General features: G+C 39.0%; 1 protein-coding gene across 1 annotated transcript; it reads left to right on the forward strand.

Moving 5' to 3' along the window:
• The first annotated feature begins 1070 nt into the window (after positions 1-1070).
• On the forward strand, positions 1071-20051 carry col21a1 (collagen, type XXI, alpha 1). The gene is made up of 29 exons (XM_072437398.1): positions 1071-1208; positions 6369-6496; positions 6623-7183; positions 7509-7674; positions 8010-8238; positions 8743-8916; positions 9844-9921; positions 10457-10540; positions 11161-11223; positions 11619-11672; positions 11759-11812; positions 11883-11936; positions 13440-13493; positions 13573-13626; positions 13698-13751; positions 13856-13909; positions 14611-14655; positions 14731-14784; positions 14860-14913; positions 15175-15228; positions 15325-15396; positions 16075-16110; positions 16477-16521; positions 16927-16959; positions 17038-17184; positions 17252-17306; positions 17383-17574; positions 18982-19059; positions 19171-20051. Coding segments are annotated over exons 1-29 (2916 nt in total). The 5' UTR covers positions 1071-1206; the 3' UTR covers positions 19359-20051.
• The last annotated feature ends 102 nt before the right edge of the window (positions 20052-20153 follow it).

The following is a 20153-nucleotide window of genomic DNA, read 5'->3' on the forward strand; positions in this document are numbered from 1 at the left end:
GCTATGTACAGCTTTAACCATCTCTTTTTCATTGGTGCCCACGTGGTCATGTAGCACAGACAACTGTCACAAGTTTAACTTATTGCTGCAATTCTTCCAGTGAAGTGATGCATTCTCAAGTTGTGACACAACAGTTCCATGCTTTGATTTAGAAAACCAATGGCGTCACCAGTTGTTGTTTACAACAGAAATCCCATCAAAGAGAAACATAAAAGCTGATGCAGTTAGTACTCCCAGAGCATACAAGTATGTACCTCTGAAGTCCAGCAGAGTGTGCTGCCCTTCAGCCATAACCTCGCTGTCTCAGGCCAAATGGTCCTCTTTTACAAGCCAGACTCAGTCTGAGAATTCAGTGCATCACAAGGGAAACTGGAAGTTTGTTCTGAGTAAAAAATGACTGAAAATAATTACATACAGTACTATATGTTAACCTGATCTTCTTCTTTACTGAACATTTGCAGAGTGACAGCTCCATGTGTTCTACTGTGGCAACATGTTCAATACATTAAAATGTTCAGAGGATAAAGTATCTTGTTTGAGTGTACACTGGCGCTCAGCATATGGCACTGTCTGTTGACAGTAACTGTAAAGTGATGAATCTGCACAAAGCATGATAAAACATGTTAGAGTGCATCACTGCAGTGGCCTGCCCCACAAATACAGAAAGATCGCTGCATTTTTAATGACTCCCAGCTGTCAGTTCAGGAGAAGGACAGCAGTAGCATTTCACACCTTGTTTGCAGATCACTCATAGAAATAGTCTGCAATTGATGAGGAAGATAATTTAGTTCATGGCCGAATCCACAAAGTTATGCTGACGACAGTTTTTAGAATTTGTTTCTACAGAAAACTTCATGTTCTCTGGTTGTGCCCCTAGCAACCAGAGCTGGCGTCCAAACCCACGACACTTGGACCGATCTCTTTCTCATTACTGCAATTTTCCCCTTTGGACTGTCAGAGATGGGCTGTCTTTTTCGCTACTTCATGCTCTCCTTATCTGCCTGTCTTTCCACCCGTGGTAATTGAGAGTGGCTGTAGGCCAGTAAAACTCCAGTCTGAGAGGGGCTGGTTGGTGGGGGAGTGGAGAGGAAGACGGGGGACAGAAAAAGAGCAGAGCAAGAAAGGGCAGACTTTCATTCACCAGAAAAGATGTGCTCGTCAGGATAAAGCCACCTTCTGTAACACCACTATTGATCACCGGCTTAAATGTAAGGATTTACTCATATTTGGACAACAACTCGGACGTATTCTGGTAACATTGTTATTGTTTTATTCCTCTCTTTTATTATAATATTACATTTGTCAGCAGTTACATGTGCATGATAAACATGAACATTATAGCTATGTTTCCAAAATCGCTGTATTCCTTTGCACTTTACATTGCATTACTCAAGACTGAATATAACATAAATATACTGTCTCCTTTTTCTTCTGTCCCATCCTGCAGCGGTTGCATATTGAAGACATTAGGCTTCAGTTATCAGTCCCTTGTTTGTGCTACTGCCATGCAAAGAATGAATGGACTCTGGTCAAAAAATGTCCTCGTCTTTTTTATTGCTTCTTGTAAAAAAGATGTTTCTACCATTTAAAAAAGTTGAATACTATGTGGTGCATCCGCAGTGCTGCGTGCATGGCCATCGGTGTCTCTAGTGGACAGTCTAAAAGAGATGTGAATTACTACATAAATCCTTTACTTGTTGCTGGCATGTTGGCTTGATATGGTGCTGTTTTACGAGCGCTGATTTGGACATTCGCATTAGCGCAGAACAGATTTACGCAGAACAACTGATAAAAGTTGGCTTCCTCTTGTTCTTTGAAGAATTTGGCAGCAATAAATTCCCCTAAACTTGGCAATTGTTGTATAACATGAGAAACACATGTTGATTTAGGACAGGACTGACTTCCTTTTGCCAAGTTTACAACATATTATAAATAATAGATTAGAGACATTAGCTCAGAGGTCTGTGTTATAGACATTACATTTTAATATTCCAATAATACTGTTTTGGAAAAAAGAATGTCAACATAAGTAATGAATTCCATAATAATTGGAAAATGAAAAACTTTCCATCTACATCAAAAATGTGCCAGATTACCATTAATACAAATTGAGCAGTGTTTTTTGCAAACAAATGTTGAACAGCATATTAAACCAAATATAAGTAATAGCATTTCTGATTCTGTTTGATTGAAACAGCGATTACACCTGCTCCATAATGGTTTAATGTTTGACTCATGAACCAGACTAGAATTGCAATGTTGCATTTTTATTCCTGGATAGAATAGAAACCCTCTTCTTTACGTACATGTGTCTGGTCACTGTCCATCGGTGGAATTTTGCTGTCTGCTGGTGCAAATGAATTCCATGTGGCTTGAGCTGAGGTGTAGATATTGTGCGTTTGGACACAGTCAGTAGAGGGGAAAGTCATTCAGGCTACAGCAGAAAGGAGAGGGGTTTTCCAGCGACCTCCTCCAGCTCTCTAGTGAGGAAAAATCGACAACCAAACAGTGCCTTGCGTTACTTCAGCTCACGTTTACATGCTGGAAAAAGGCAGTCACTATTAAAATACTTGGAGCTCCACAGCCCCAAAGGTTAAAGGTTACATCCTGGCTGTGGATTTGCTGACCTTCATGTGTCCCAGACCAAGCTAAGAATAAGGTGCACAATCAGTGCTCTTATAGAAATTCCTTCCACCAGACTTGCCTCTGATACGCTACAGATCTGGACCTCATTTACAAGCGTTCAAAATGTCAGCCGCCTCTCTGCCTTCACGTGTTGGAAAATACAGTAAAAGATTATACAGCAATCCCACCACACAAACTGGCAACCTTTAAAGCCATGCTGCAGGCGCAAACGCTGATTGTGCATTTAGAGAAGTGTTCTTATAAAGGTAATCAATGTGTTCTTATAAAACCTTAGGAGGTTGAGGACTTATAAGACAGCCAACTTTATAATCTATTTTGGAAATGTACGTACCGGAAATTCTGCTAATTACAGTGCAGATTGCATTGAACTAGAACTATTATATTTCTGGTGGTATCAATCAAGTTGTAATTGCAATTTTAAAAATGTCATAGCGACATCCATATGTGTCAAATTAATTCAAAGGCTCCATCTAAAGGGGAACTTTGTGGTGAACAAAAAAAGCAATTATGCAAGTATGCAAAAATCCAGCTTTTGAGGGTTTTGAAGCTTTAGTTGTTGTTTGAGTTTGTGATTCCCCAAAAAATTCATGGAACAGAAGGCGAAGGACAAGTCTAGTATTTACTTTGGTGCTGTTTCCTAATATCTGCAGCATGAAAGTTAGGAACATTTGCAATTTTGCTATAATAGGCATGGCTTTCTTCCATTATGAACAGGGTCGACTAAAGAGTAATCGCCCTATGGCCAAGGCGTGCTACTAAAAGAGATCACAAATCTATTCAATATTTCTAGACCATGTTTCTAACCCAAACTCATGAGAACACAAGCTCATGGGAGTTCAAGCAGTAACAACTATGCACACAGAGTACTATAAAACAGTTATGTTAAAAAGCAGAATAAAGAACTTCCAACATCCAGTTCACTCCATGCCTCCAAGTTTCAGTTAAGGACATTATAAAGCTTTATACTTATAACATTAGATTGCTCCTCTTTCTGCTCCTTTTCATTAATTCTTTGTTTAACTGTACGTCACGGATAATATCTTTTATATGTAATGAATGAAAAGAAGAAAATAAAACACCATCAACAAATTACTGTACTTAGCGACCAAAGACCTACAGCCATGATGAGTGAAGAGTCATACTCACAAGAAAAATATAGATATGTTGATATAGTTCATGTAAAAACTGGATGTGATTCAGTTTTATAATTACACTTTAACTGCTCAAACACTCTGTGACCTTTGAAGGAAGGACAGAAGAAAAGAGAAAAGATCTTGTTTTCACGTTTATGACCAGAGCTTCTTGGCGGAGAGTAAGGAAGCATAGGCTCACAGGGGTGTAATCATTTGATATCCAGAGCAGGTATCAGGGAGATAAAGCGGTTAATAGCTATAACACAATCACCAGCAGGAAGGTTACGCTGGGACATTGACTATCTTCAGAGGAGCTTGGCCTCTCCAGGGTGTACAGTAGCTTTGACTAGGAAAGGCCAATAGGGGAGCTCCTAGAACACTTTTCCATATGATTCTGAATGAAAAAAGAACAGTAGGGCTTCATGTAACAGCTGGGTAAAGAGCGCATGGGGCTGGGCAGGTGCCTGAGAATCACAGATAGACTGAATATGAAACATGAGTGATGGTTGGAGGGCAAACAGCCGGTTCAATCATGGTCTTAGCAGAGTTTGTTGGAAAAGCCTGTCTAATCTACAGGGAGAGGCATGATAGACAAACAACAGATATGAATCATGTCCTATGTTGTTTCATTTACTTGAAATCCAACTCTCAGTTGTCTGAATGTGGCTTCAGGCATGCTTTTCTTAAAGTCTTGTCAAAGGTCTGAATAACTCCACACACCTGCCTAAACAACTTCTGTCAAAGAGGTGGTGTGATGTAAGGTGACGGATAAATCTTTACTTGTTGCAACTAGAGTGTGTTCTGTAGCGACACCATAGACAGATAAACATTGGCAACAATTGACAGAGGATAAGAGAAAACAGCTGAACGGAAACACTGACTTTAGCACACCGCTTGTTTGGTGCCATGTGAGGATGTGGTAGATGAGGTCTGAGGGAAAATGCTTAGGTGTCCTCACTGTCCTACAGCTGGAACAGCTTTGGAAAGCTGGAGGAACTTGTGGACTATGTGGGGAATTAGTGGTAAAAGAGTATTAAGCTTTGGGGCAGGATTACATATATCTGTGGGTGCTGTAGAGGAGAAGTTAATGTATCTCAGCGGGAGATGCCGTGTCATTTAACAACCAGAAACCACTAAGTAGTTGACCTGCTGAAAAACATACTATATACTTTACACCATGTAGAGGTTTGACAACTGTAAGGTGCATATTCATTACCTAATAAATGTTTCTGTGTTTGTGAGAAGTTCTGCATGTTATGTTCTCATTATTAATGCAGCAGTTTGTTTCACAAATACACTTTAGATGGCCTATAATGTCATAGAAACTGATAAGCTAACTTACCTAGTAGTTCAACCATCAAAACTGATTTCAAAATAATTCTTAATGTAAGCAGTTTTCAGACAAAGTAGAAATCTGTTCAACTTGGAGCATGCAGAGAGGGCAAACCCTCTGCCAGGGCACAGACATGTCAGATATGGAGCTAACAACTGCAAACAAGTCACTATTTTGTAACAGAAAATAAATGAAAGCAATGTTGGGTGTAAAAATACTTAACTTTAAGGAATGTAATAGTGTAACGTATTACTGTGAAAATAGTGACAAATAGTTACTTGTGACACCAACAACAATGCTTTGGAAAAGAGTGTAACCTTCCGCTGCAAACATACATCTTAACGTAGCTGGGAGGGTTTCCTCCGGGCTCCGGTTTCTGCCATCAACCCAGAACATGCACAATAGAGTAAATCCTCCAGCTACGGTAGTCCTGATCAAGCCTAGCACAAAGACCTGGAGATCTGGATGCTGTACTGCAGCGACCACTGCTCCTGAAGAGATGCCCCTTATCTTAAACAAAGACAATGTGCTAAGAGTGGAAAACCCATATTACTTATGCTGTCAGGTAAACAGTTCAAAGTCAGAGATAAGCAGTGTGTTGCAGTGTTGTGGAGATGTTACACATTTCTAATGTTAGTTTTATATCAATAGGTTCCGTTCACGTTCATGTCATAACCTCCGATCTCTGATCAGAGTTTAGTTTATTTGCCATTTGCAGTTAAAAACCACATTGGAAACACATGTGCAAAAAGCTCAAAGTGCTCAACAAAACATCAAAAACAACCACATAAACAACAATGGACATACATTTCAAAACACTAAAAGTACCATGAAACACTGACGCTGTGAAATTAAGCACGCTGAAAAGATTAAGTTAATATAGTTGTTTTTTATCAAAATGATGGTGGGCAAGAGACTTTTCACTGGACTGGAAGGTAAATTCACAAATGCTGATTAGCCCTGACTAGCCCAACGAACTCATTGTATTAAAACAAAAATCTGCCCCATCTGTAGTAAATGTTGTGATGTCACGTGAACGCACCCTATTGAGCCAGTTCAAACAACTAATTTGTAGTTTCATAGTAACTTGCACAACACTGATTGAATCCTAGAATGCCAATACAATAAATATCAGGACACAATAGGCCAATCTAAGACAACTTTGTGAAACAACCACAGATTACCCATCATTTTAAATTGCTTGCAATTGTCTTCTTACCCCAGTCAAACAAAGCATGTTTTTTCCTTTCCTGTAGGTGCTCAGGTGGATCTTGGTACTGCTGCATAATGGGTTACAAAGCATCATCAGTGCACTGTACCTTAAGAATCCTGTGCTTCACGCTTCTCCACTTACTTAGTTCAGCACAAGATGAAGACATAAGAAGTAAGACTGCTGTCTTCATTCTCACACATGTCTTGCTGGTCGCACTAAAATTCTAGCAGTGATTGATGCTTAACATAAAGTATTTTTGAGTAATGAAGAACTGACTGAACTCCTTGTCTTCTTCAGGTTGTAGGACCGCTCCTTGTGACTTGGTTTTCATTTTAGATGGATCTTGGAGTGTAGAAGATATAAATTTTGAAATAGTGAAGCGATGGCTTGTCAACATAACCTCAAGCTTTCAGGTTGGACAGAAGTTCACACAGGTCGGTGTTGTTCAGTACAGCGATGACCCTGTTTTAGAGATACCACTTGGGAAATACACCTCCAACAAGGAGGTTCTGAAGGCCATGGAAAACATCGAGTACATGGGCGGTAACACAAGAACGGGAACAGCCATCAAATTTGCCACTGATAAACTGTTTGGCCTCTCGGAGCGTGGCCCTGCTGGTGTCGCCAGGATTGCTGTTGTTCTTACAGATGGGAAGTCACAAGATGAGGTTCTGAAAGCAGCCGAAGCAGCGAGGAAAAAGGGCGTTACTCTGTTTGCAATTGGAGTTGGCTCAATGACGGAGGAAGTGGAGTTGCAGGACATCGCTAACAAGCCATTTTCAACATATGTGTTCTCTGTGAAGGATTACAAGGCCATTTCCAGGATCATACAGGTCATCAGGCAGAAACTATGTGAAGGTGAACACATTATTTTACATTAAATGTGCACAGCACTGTGCCTAACTACAGGCAAACATGTTTCAACTATGCTTCAATTGATAAAGTGTAAGTGGGCTACATTATTTACCAAGATGACATATAAACCATACAAAAATGTATAGTTTTCTTTTTTAAAGCAATTTTATTTATGTTTGCACTATAAATGCTGGCAGCAGTAAAATTGAAAACAGATAAAAAAGAAGCATATATTTCATCATATCTTTGATGAAAAGTGAGTTTCTCAATCTCATGTGTCATCTTTTCTGGCTCTTCTCCACCCCATCTTCTTTTCTTACTTTCACAGAGACTGTGTGTCCAGTAAAGATTCCTGTTGATTCACGAGATGAAAAGGGCTTTGATATTCTATTGCATTTAAATTTGGCCAAAAAGACCAAGAAGACCCAAGGGGCGTTTTACGGTTCCAAGGCCTATGAAGTGACATCCCGAGTCGACCTCAGTACAGCCACAAGGTACAACTTAATGAACAATGAACAGAGTACAAATCTATCTATCACATGTATCACATTCAGATCAAGCATTCCATGACTGCTATGCTTGGTGAAGAGCAGACCATTACATTATCACATATGCATGGCTTAATTTATTGGCTGATTTATATTAGGCAGAAACTGAACATTTGAAGCTCAACATTTATGTTGCCTATCACAAGAGCCAAAAGGGCACTGGTTGTTTATTCTGGTCTGAGCTGGGAGGTATCAGCGGGGGTTTGATAACGTGCACCTGGAGGTGGTCATAAAAATATTCCTAGTCAGTGTATCTTTACAGACTTTATCTGCTTGTTCAGGGACCTGTTTCCTGATGGACTACCACCATCCTATGTGTTTGTGTCCACGCTGAGATACAAAGGATCGGTCACACAGGAAGATTGGGACTTGTGGAGGATCCAGACTCGAGATGGGAATCCTCAGATGGCTGTGACCTTAAATGGATACAAACGCACAGTGTCTTTCACAACCACCAGCGAAGCCCCGAGTGGAACTCAAACTGTCAAATTCTCTCAGCAGACCGCCTTGGTAACTCAGAATTTAACACATTTTCCTTCATATGAGCCTTCTTATACTGTATACATACTATTAGATTTACAGCAAGCTCTTGAGAATATATACTCACTGGAAAGTTATGAAATAAGTCCAAAGTTCAAGTCCAATTACTCGAAAATCTGCCAAAACATTTACCCATAGGGCATGTTCTAAATTGTATGAGTCAACATTGATAAAAAGCAGAAGTCAGAATAATAAATCTAATATTGTGCAAGCTGAATATACAAACACTTTAAAACATGTGAATAGTGAATCTAATTTTATTTGTCAGCTGGTTCACAACTGCAGTATGGCGTAAGTTACAGTTAGGAGGGGGTTGATTCTGAAGAAATTCAAAGGAACATTCACACTACAGGCGAGCAAAATGTGTCAACACTTGAAAGCAACAATAACCCACCATTTAACCTTTTCCAGACCATGGTGACTTACACAATCTCAGGTTTGTGCTAACTTGTAATTCTGTGTTTGTGACAATAGAAACTGTTTGATGAGAAGTGGCACCAGTTGCGTCTGCTGGTCACCGAGGAGGATGTGACTCTTTACGTGGACGATCTGGAAGTCGAAACCCTCCCCTTAGAGCCCCCGGTTGGCATCTTCATCAACGGAAAAACACAAGTCGGAAAATACGTCCAGAAAGAAACTACCGTGCCAGTAAGTTAAGCCTCACTGACAGCCACGTAGTCAATAAATGTTTGCTTTTGATTGATGTAGTTTGACAAATAAACTGACTGTAAATGCACTGTAAAAAACAGGAAGCAATTTGCCTAATGTGCAGTTTAGACTCGGTACAGTTACAGTAAAACTCGGTCACACATCACGCACTTTACGGCAGCCTCCTGAGGGACATGTGTCAGGCTGTTGGCAGTAAATCTTTGTGCTAGTGCTTCAGTCCACAGGGCCTTATTATTTTCCGTTTTATTTGTCTGCTTTGGCACGTTCCTTTTGAAAAAATCTCTCTCTTAATTCATAATAAATCATAATTGAGCTGTGTTACCTGACTACAATTCATGGCCCCAAACCTAAACCTATTTGCCAATTAGTCAAAAGAGTACATGAATTCACAGTCAAACACATGTCAACAAATTATTTTTTTGTAACATGATATTTTCCAAGAACAGATCAACAGTATGTGCCAATATCACATCACATTTGTATTCATTGTTCTCTTCCGGGACCCACCAGGCACCAACTATGTTATTAAAAGGAAAGATGTATCTTAAATACCACTAGGGGTGGTGGAATATCCTTAAAACGATATTCAGACAATATTACTTAAATCAGACGGATAAAATTATGTGTAACAATAGGTTTAAGATGCTAAATTATTCACAAAAGGGCAGAAATATCACCTAAAAGTACTTTTTTAAACACAACTTTTTGTAGCATTACTATAAACAAAACACTCAATATCAAAATGTGACATATATTCAAAACAACATTCACGATATTATCTAAATTCTGATATTGCTTACCTAGTTTTTGATACCAGTAGTAGCTCAACTTTTTTTTTTTTCGGTACTCTCCAGGTACATTTTAGCCAGCCCTTCTAACCTCATTCTTACAAACTTCTTTGTCCAGTTTGAAATTCAGAAGCTGCGGATCTACTGCGACCCAGAGCAGAACACCAGAGAAACGGCCTGTGAAATACCTGGAGTTGTAAGCACAAAAACCTCTTTTAACCTTCAATGACTTCTCACCAATTGCTTACATTGAAGCCAATCATTCAGACGTAATTTATCTATCCATCCTATCTTGAAGCGCTCTCAGCACTTTGTGGTTTTCAATTTCACGCCTGCAGTAGATTATTGTACCGTTTGTGCAATCTCAGCATATTGATTCTGCTCCAGTGACTTGAAGATCTGTTTGAGCAGCTTCAAACATTTGTGCTCAGAGTATTTTTTTCATGGCCTTTTGGCTCCGGTCCTGTTTTTGTTAAGACCCGGTCCGTTGTTATGATGACTTAGAGATTAGTACGACCACACAGTTACTGCCTAATGGGTTTAATACAAGCCCACTGGAAATACATATAAAAACAGGCCAGATTAGATGTGTACAATTACAGCTTGCCAAATACCACTGTTCCCTTTCCTCCCCAATTTTTATTTACAGAGAACACACTGCTAAAAATAGTATGTTTGGGATTTCTCATGAGCCTAACTTTAATCTTTTTCTAATGTTTTGATCAATACAGTGTTCCAACAGCCCCGATTATGCTGAGCCAACTGAAGAGCCTTGTGTCTGCCCACCTGGCCCACCTGGACATCCGGGTTCAAAGGTCAGAATCAGACAAAACTGGTGTTACGTAATACAAAACACAATTAGACTACATTAGTCCTCTTTTACCGGTCATAAAATCACAGTGGATGGTTGTAGCAGTCTATTGTACAAAGCTGTGCAATTTAAAATATTATTTCTAGGTTAAAAAATCAATAGTAAGCTTGTATAGTAAATTTGATCCGAACAAGGCAGGTTTACAGCGTGCCCGGGACACTTTTATTGTCCTTGTCTATTTACAGTGATGCTATGCACAACATCATTCAGTGAGTCAGCCTGATATTGAAGTTAAGCTGTGTTGTGTTTTATGTTATACTTCAACAATCAAACAAAGTCAGTAGCCGAAACATCTTACTATGACCTCCAGCAAGTAGTCTGCTTAGTTTCAAGAAGGTCAAGCTCAAATTCAGTCAAACATAGTTAACATATTCAGTACTGTTATTATTATTGCATTGTTTCATTTAACTATGTTGAACTAGAGGACGTCAGAAGGGGGTCTCACTCAAAGTAGCAGATTCATGAAGGACATTTACACAGAATCTGCATAGCACAATGCACATCCTAAAATTTGTCTTTATAGTTGATATTTTGACATGTAGCATACCATGTGATTTTCTACAGGGTGACAAAGGAATAATGGGTGATCCTGGTCAGCCTGGACCTGCTGGTGCTGATGGTAAGCCTGTGAGTACTACATAGTTCAATATACAAACATACAGCACACACCCATGGCCCTTGAATGCATCTGAGGCTTTTCCATAATTAACTTAAACCATCCATTAGGTCATGACAAGCACTTCTCTGTGGTTTGGGCTTCTTCAAGCTCTCACATATGTTACTCTGTTTTCCAAAGAGTAAATAAAAAGCATATCTGATTATAGCTACAGTGGCTGCACAGTGGTGATTTGGACTAGTGTAAACATCCTGCAGCCAACCACATACTGTAGTTCAGAGAATGATCAAAACACATGGCTTTTGTACACCAACACCCTGAGATGATACAGAGAGCATGCACTCACCCAAGCAGAATAAAGCCTTTAACAGAGACTGTCTGTCTTCCATCTTCTCACCATGTGAAGGGGGTTCCTGGTGTTAGAGGGAGTCCCGGGCTGCCTGGCCCCTCAGGGGTAGAAGTAGGTTCATCATACATTCTGGCAGTCTCAGTAATCAAACTAATCATTCACCTATTGTAAGTATTACATAGTCTGTCTTTCCTCAGGGATCACGTGGACTGCCGGGGTACAAAGGGGAACCAGGAAATCCAGGTGTTATGGTAGGTATAGGACCAAAAGCCAGACGTGATTGGTAACATAACAGTTCATATCTTAAATAAAATGTTTTAGGGAGAAAGGGGTATTCCAGGACAACCTGGACAACCTGGGAAACAAGGAGAAAAGGTCTGTCTCACTCATTATTCTCTTTTTTGTTCTATTTATAAATTTGACATGATTCCAAACTCCATTCATCAAATATGGCAGACAACAAACAGGAAATAAATGAAGAGAGGAACTTACCGGTACTAATCTTTTTTAATGATGTGTATCTTAGGCTCATGTTTACTCCTAGTGCAAACCTTAGCTATACACTTACATCGACTCTATATTCATTTTAATGAGATATTATTGGCAGACCCAAACTGATAACAGTGATTTTTACTGTTACAAAGTCACATATTCCTCACAATAACAGCCAGTGTTTTGGAATTACCTCCATTCATCTCATTCTCCCATGACACCGGCAGCATGAAGATTGAATGAATGTTACACATTTGCTAAAATACTCCCATGACAGACCCTGCTATACACATCAATGTGAACTCACTACAGTGTGGCATCAATCAGTACAGAGCATATGCTTCAGATATAAACACTGTCCCCTCGGAACTGCAACGTCCTCAGAGGGACTTCTTAGTGTAAAACAGCACAGGAGTCATCTGAGTCCTCTTAAATGTGCTCATGTTACCTTACTTTAGCCACATCCCTGCCTCCACCTCATCTTTCTTTTCTTAAGACATGGACATGTAAACATCCCTGTTGACTGTCTGCATGAAGGGAAAAGGGAAAACATATGTTCAATCTTTCTACTCTGTGTATAAGCTTCTGTCAAACATGTTACTGACCTGCTTATATCTGCTGCTTTAAGTGCATTAAACTGACTAATGAAAGAGCAAGAGAAAACTCAGACAACGTATTTGTCGATTGCTTATGCTTACCATAGTAAAAGAGCAGTAACTTTAGAAATAATTGTGTTGAATACAGAACACGTACAGTCAGTTAATCTTCACTGGATCAAACCCTGTCTTCGTTCTTCATATTATGTATGTTCATATATATGATATGGCACAAAGCCTAACAAGCGGCTGTAGGACGTCCAGAAAATCCTGTGTGACCAATATATGAACCTGATGATTCTCTTTGGCATCCAATAAACAAAAGTGACTTTATTTGACATCAGTTTAAGCTGCTGTTTTTAATGCAAATAAATGTAATATTTTTACTGCACAAGGTTATGAAACTACTCCTACGCCTTAACTATGAAGAGTACAAGTTGCTGAACATAGTAGAGTGGAGTACTCTAGAGCTGAGGTTTCAGGAAAGCTCCAAATATATACAGCTGAACATATGTACGTTTCCAAATTGTTCCCACATTGAAAGACCACCCATTGGTGTAATCTTATTTTCCTGGCATGGGATTCAGAAAACATGAACACAAGATGGCCGCTGTACTAATGCAGAAGGACATGAATAGAGGCAAGGTCCCATCTGCAATAACTAGTCATAGTCATTTGTCAGGGTTAAATGTACAAGAACATAGTCATTACATTAGCTTAACTCTCACACACAGTAAGTCTTGTTTACTTAAGACATTCATTGCATTTAAACCACTGTTGATTCTCACAGGGATCACATGGATCTCCTGGTATTGCTGGGTTTTCAGGAGAGACTGGTCAAACGGTAAAAGTGTACCATGCTCTCTACTCTTTGTTTGCTATGGTGAATCAAATCTGATAATCCATCATGGATTTTTGTTCAGGGAGAAAAGGGAAGTATAGGACCTCCCGGGCCTCCAGGTTATCCAGGGGAAACCGTAAGTTCAAAGAAATCTCAGTTAAATATTTGATGAATACATGGTTAAAGAATTTGATTGTAATTTCTCAGGGCCCACCAGGGAGAGAAGGGAAGGATGGATTTCCAGGAAGACCTGGAGAAAAAGTGTGTTCATATATATGTATATATATATATATATGCATATGCATATACACACATAGGAAATTAAAAAAGGTACATTTATGTATTTAATTTCAATTTGAATAAAGGGAGAAGCTGGAATCAGTGGTATTCCTGGAGCTGATGGAAGGCAAGGCCATCCGGTAAGTTATTCTTATCGTCCTTTGAAACATAAAGTATACTGTAGGTATTATACCTATAAATCTGCCAAACCCAAAAAAAAACAATTTGATACATATCTATATTTTTTTATTCCTGCTTATGCACAGTGTTAACATAAGTACTAAAGAGATGACCCCTGAGAGCCACAAAACTATTGGTATTTCCCCTGTAGTTCAGCTCAGGATAGCCCTGTTATGCAACACACTGTAGCAATCAATGCAGCGACTGCTATTGTTTGAGAGGCTACAGCCCCTGAGCAGTCTGACAACCCACAAATGACTGTCCTGGGATTGTGTTTACCCGAGTTTGTAAGGGTAGACAAGGCTTTTATGTGTGACTCTATCGACACACTTACGTTTGCATTAAGGCACCCCTAGGCTTTATTAGATAGGACATAGTAGGGTAAAATGGGAATGAGAGAGGGAAGGACATCCAGGAGATGGTCTGCTGGATTTGAACTTACGACCCTGTAGCCAGCTGCACGTTTATCCTGGCATGCGTGCTATCTACACAGCCACAGAGTGGAAACCTGCACCAACATAATTATTGTATGACTTTGGATGAATTATATGAATATTGCTATTGATTGATTATTTAAGTTTTGTCTGCTCTAATAATATTCCGCCATAATTAACTATTGTTTAGATGCTATCATTTATTTATTTATTTGTTGTTGCTGTAGGGGATGCCTGGATTGCCAGGAAACGCTGGTCTGAATGGACTAAAGGTTAGTCTCAGATTTAAAGGAATGCTAATAATTGTTATGCATTATTTTAGCGATAATGTATGGATTTTTCTTAAGGGAGAAGCTGGTTCTCCTGGTCCCAGGGGTTTCCATGGATTAGTTGGACCACCAGTAAGTTGAATTGAACTACAATATGTTCCTGCACTGTCTGTACCTTGAATAGTAAAGGTTTGTTTCTTCTCACAGGGTGAGATGGGTTTACCTGGTCCTCCTGGTTTACAAGGACAAACGGGACACAAGGTAAGTCATTTTTGTCGTTCGGATATCAATTTCAAAAGACTCACAAATTACTACATTACATTACAAGGCATTATACAAAGGAAAAGTTGGTTTGACTAATGGTGCCATCTTTAGGGATTTTTGTGTACTGCAGCATAAACTAAAGTCGAGCAAGGGAGGTTTTTTTTAAGCTCGTATATAGCATATTTCAAATATTTAGGCTCTTTATGAATATTAGATTCACAAACTTGCACAGAATGTCACATGATTCTTTCTAAACAGGGGAACAAGGGTGAAAATGGAATGCCGGGGATTCAGGGTGCACCAGGACCAGTGGTATGATTATATATATATATATATATTTATATAAAGGTGATACATTGGAAATGCAGGTCAAGGTTTTGCTGAATTGATCATCACTTAACTTTCCAGGGGAGTACAGGTAGTCCAGGAAGACCAGGCCAACCAGGACATCCAGGCATGCATGGACTTAAGGGCAGCAAGGTTTGTCTGTCTGCTTCAAGCACTACAAGCAGAGACACTGCAAAAGTTTGGCTTCTTTTGGGGAGTTTGCTCTCTCAACATAATAACTTTTACATTTAAACAACACAATTGTTCAATCTGAAATTAAAGATTGTTTACTATTTAATTGAATCCACTTGCATCTATAGATCATAACAATCTTGTACTTAACAAGATTTGGACAGATCAGACAGAATGATTATTAATATTTAATTCCAAACCTAATTTATTCAAAGTTTTAAATTAAAAGATGTAATGAAATGTTAATTTCACAAGAATTTTCAGTCAAATCTAGATTTTTAGATTCTTGTTTCTCAAGTTTGAAGGTGCTGATTAGTAAATTTATTTTTTTATAATTTTTTTCACAAGAAAAAAAACAAATACAATATATCCAAGAATGTCCAAATGTTCCTTTAGTGACACTTTTTGCATCTAATATGCCAACAAAATGAAGAAAGTAATTTGAACGCGACAATTTTTCAGATTCATATTTCCTAAATGTTGGCAGATTTTACACATAAAATGCCTTTTTTTCTTCTTCTTGCATTTATGTTAGTAAATTATAGGAGACGTTTCAAACTGAAGATTTTTTTCTATTCAGTGCAGCGTCTCGCCTTAAATAAAAATAAAATAAAAAATGTTCTGACTTTGTTTTGACAGGGACAAAAAGGAAATTTAGGCGAAAGAGGTGAGATGGTAAGTCAAGCTAATGTAATACTAATTGACATAATAGAGTGGTTCCCAACCTTTTTTCCTTGAAACTTTCCCTGCGCTGATTGATCTGAAAACTTGCCCTGATTAAAACTGTAGCCCCCCATATATTACATGATTACTAACAAGCATTTATTTCAGAGAAATTAAGTGTAATAGTGGTGTTTTTGTTCCCACACATATTTTCAAATCATAGTTTGGGGATCTTTGCTATTTAAATTTGCATAAATATTCACTTTGATAATCTGACCTTCTGACCAGACAAAGTTATGGGCCCCCAGGTTGGGAACCACTGAAATAATATCAAATAATTCAAAGTAATATTATGAATGATGTGTCCTTGATCGTCAGGGAATGAAAGGTGAAAAAGGAGTGCATGGACCATCAGGCAGTCATGTAAGTAATTATTGTGTTTTGAATAGTATACAAGTGACAATTAACTTAGAATCATTAACATGTTCCAACACAATTGTTTCAATGTCACAAAGAGCCAGAGCGTCGCATAGGAAGCTGGTTATAAGCAAATGGGATGAGAGGTGATGGGGATTTTCAGCCCTCTTCACAACCTCCAGTTGGGTCATTGCTGACATTCTGTTGTGGTTAATAACCCAATCTATGACAGTGTCACCTTAATAATACATTCATCAGTTTCCCTTAACCAGCTCGTCTCACAGAAGTGTATGCTATGCACTGCCGGCCTCCTTACTTATCAGCATGATGCTAACCTAGCATTTATACAACTGTGTTGAGTGCTTTTGATCCGGGTACTTTCCAGATCCTAACAAAATAATGTTTCCACAGGGCATGACTGGTCCAATGGGAGTCAAAGGAGAAGTAAGACGTTGCATTTATAGTATCACTTTTTAAATGTATGTGTGTATAGATATGAATATATAGCATCAATTTTCCCAGCGAGGGACACCAGGAGAGCCAGGGCAGCGGGGCCATGATGGTCAGGTGGGACGCCCTGGACAGCCCGGTCAGGCAGGGGCTCCAGGTCAACGTGGAACACAGGGGGACACAGGACCCCAAGGCCCACCAGGCCCTGCAACACGAGCTGTAAGTGCTGCACTCTAAACACAGCATTCTACTTAATGAACATTTCTTTAATCATTCTTGATCACAGGTGAATGAGATGTCAGAATCACATATACGCCAAATTTGCAGAGATATTCTTCAGTGTATGTATGAATTTAAAATACTAGATCATCTCTGCAGAGGTTTTTATTTTTCATTAATAATCATTTTTGTTCATAGCTGAACTGCCCCAGCTTTTGATAAATAACCAACAGAGTAGCTGCTCGTCATGCAACAGCCAGCCTGGATCTCCAGGTCCACCGGGCCCAATGGGGCCTCAGGGACTGAGAGGTCTTCCTGGGTTCAATGGTGCAAGTGGGCAACCAGGACATTCTGGTCGGCCGGGACACCCGGGTGTCAGTGGTCTTAAAGGCAAGTGTAAGGCCATGAGAATTCCCAATCTCTAAGCAGGGTTGGTATGGAGGACCTTGAGGGCCACCTTAAATGAAGTAAATGTTTAACTAAAGGAGTCTTTCAAATATTATTCAATACATAACTTAAAGGCGGTATGGACGATTTTTCGGCAATTTGAGAACGCAGGCGGAAGTGCGCATGTGCACTCCCCCGTGCGGACTGATACAACACACACGTGCGTTGGTTTATTAGTGCAACGGAGCGCATTGCATCGCTCGTCTCCCGTAGATTTCTGTCCACTTCTGCGTCAGCTCGAAGTCTTCAATTTGCCCCGTACACTGAGGGAACTATATTATGATAGATCCATGCGCTTAGGCATGCGGAAACGTGGGGACGAGTCAGACGCGGCTGCAGGTGAGCGATAGGTGCGTTTTATGATTGATACGTGGCAGGACAAATGATTTATCCGCGCCACGAGGAAATATGATAAAAAATTTGCTGAAAAAAATCGTCCATACCACCTTTAACAAACGCTTTGGTTAAAAGTGTTTTTTAAAAGACAATTTACTACATGAATTAGTAAATGCTTTTACTAAAGAACCTTTTGGTAAATAATTTTAAAAAGGGTTTAAAGAACATTTAATAAATAAATTAAAAAATACATTCAGCAAAAGAGTTTTAGCTACTTCATTTAGCTTTACAGTGACTTTCCTGGTCAGACTGGCAAAAGAAAAGTAAATCATGAAAGGAAACTGGTAAGGAGTTTGGTCAGAGCAACTTGTACACCTACTTGTAAACCAATCAGATATCTCCTTACTAGTTCACGTTTATAATTTCCTTTGCATTAGCCTGAAGGGACAAGAGAGTCACAGAAGTTAAACGGAGAAGTTAATTGCAGAGGGTAATACAAATTGCAAAAGATTTTCCTACAAGGATTTGTAAATGAATAAAGTTTTTACAAATCCATTTGATACAGTTTTAATAAAACAGTTTGTTAATCAATTCATTAAATAGTATTTTTTGATATTTTTAGAAACATGTTTATTTATTTGTTTGAAAATGTGTTTAAATAGAGCATTTGTAAATGTATGTAATCAATGTAATCTTATCATCTTATCATAAAGCATTTGCAATATTATTTTAAAGAGTATGTTCATAAAAGCTTTATCCCATTTAACGTGGCTTTCGGGGTCCTCCATAAGTTGGGCCTGGTGAATACCTGTGACCAGAGCACACCTTGGCTTCAGTGTTGAAGTATAATGGTGTATGAATGAGAGTGCGGGACAATCATCCAAAATCCAGAATTTATCTCATGTACGTTCAAAAACATTGTCTCAGAAAGAAAGAAAATAACAAGAAAAAAGTGTGCACACATTCATCTCTGAAAATACTCTTTGTGCTTAAACCAAGACTCCTCTTTTACAGGAGAACCAGGGTTCAAAGGTGAAAAGGGCAGTTCTGGTCGAACGACTGTTGGAGACCCAGGTCAACCTGGGCCTACAGGTATGATACTAAAATGTATTTTACACTCATTAAGTGTTAGCTGTGATTTAATGAGTCATAACACTTTGAGTTGAGTTTGTACAGTTTTACTCAGTCTTTTTTATCTCCCAGGCCCAATGGGCCCCCCAGGTTATGGCAAACCAGGTGTGTCAGGAAAGCCTGGACCTCCTGGACTAAATGGATCAGAGGGTAAAAGTGGTAACCCTGGCGTTCCGGGCCAGCCTGGTGTATGTGACCCATCCATGTGCTATGGAAGCATGATGAGGCGAGACCCTTACAGCAAAGGGCCAAACTATTGACACAGGTGAAGAGGTACAGCCTTCTCAGGAAGAACTCACACTTTCACCTCCTCCAGTGGCTACACACTTGACAGTTAGCTAAATACAATCTGGTTTGGAGGTTAATGCTGTTAGGTTTAATGTTATTTTAATACAGTCATTCAGAATCAGAACAGGTGTTTTACCATTGCCATTGAACAGAATTCACAAACATAAGAACTTGCTTTGGTGATTCGGTGCAGCATAAAACAATGAGCAATGATAAAACAACCTATATCAAATAATAAAAGTAAAATTGTAATGATACATCAAAGGACACAATGAACCGGTGCTACTCTGTGGCAACAGCAGCAAAAGTGTTAAACACAGGTTATGCCATGATGTCCTATTTTATTACTATGTCTTCAGAAAACTGTGATTCCTGGCCATGGGGCAGGATCTGTGTGACATATTGTCTCATCTGAAACTATTATGGACAGTGTTACTTAAATAAGACATTATTTCATTAAGAAGGACAACTTTTAGGGTTTTTCATATGAACGCCCAGAAAATAAGTTTACAATTGTGTTATGTTGTATTTGAGTAATGGTAGTAGGAATTTTATTGTTATTTATAAAAAATATCTATGTTACTGTGTATCAGGTTTAAAACCATCTATGTAATTTTATTTTTGTGACAGAAAAACAACTTTTGTATAAAACAGACTTGAATTAACACATCTGTCTGACATTTTCTTATTGTGTGTGGGATTGTTATCTATTTATTTTCCTGAGGACTTCATAGTTATTGATCTGACTCTGTGTAACTATGTGGCAA

The sequence above is a fragment of the Eucyclogobius newberryi genome, unplaced genomic scaffold, assembly GCF_026437365.1.
Source record: "Eucyclogobius newberryi isolate DKJ021-1_F unplaced genomic scaffold, fEucNew1.0.hap1 SCAF_8, whole genome shotgun sequence".
Taxonomy (NCBI): domain Eukaryota; kingdom Metazoa; phylum Chordata; class Actinopteri; order Gobiiformes; family Gobiidae; genus Eucyclogobius; species Eucyclogobius newberryi.

Coding starts and splice junctions, on each gene's coding strand:
- col21a1 (XM_072437398.1), top strand. Junction 6,497..6,622: donor ACAAGATGAAGACATAAGAA/GTAAGACTGCTG, acceptor TGTCTTCTTCAG/GTTGTAGGACCGCTCCTTGT. Junction 16,522..16,926: donor ATGGACCATCAGGCAGTCAT/GTAAGTAATTAT, acceptor ATGTTTCCACAG/GGCATGACTGGTCCAATGGG.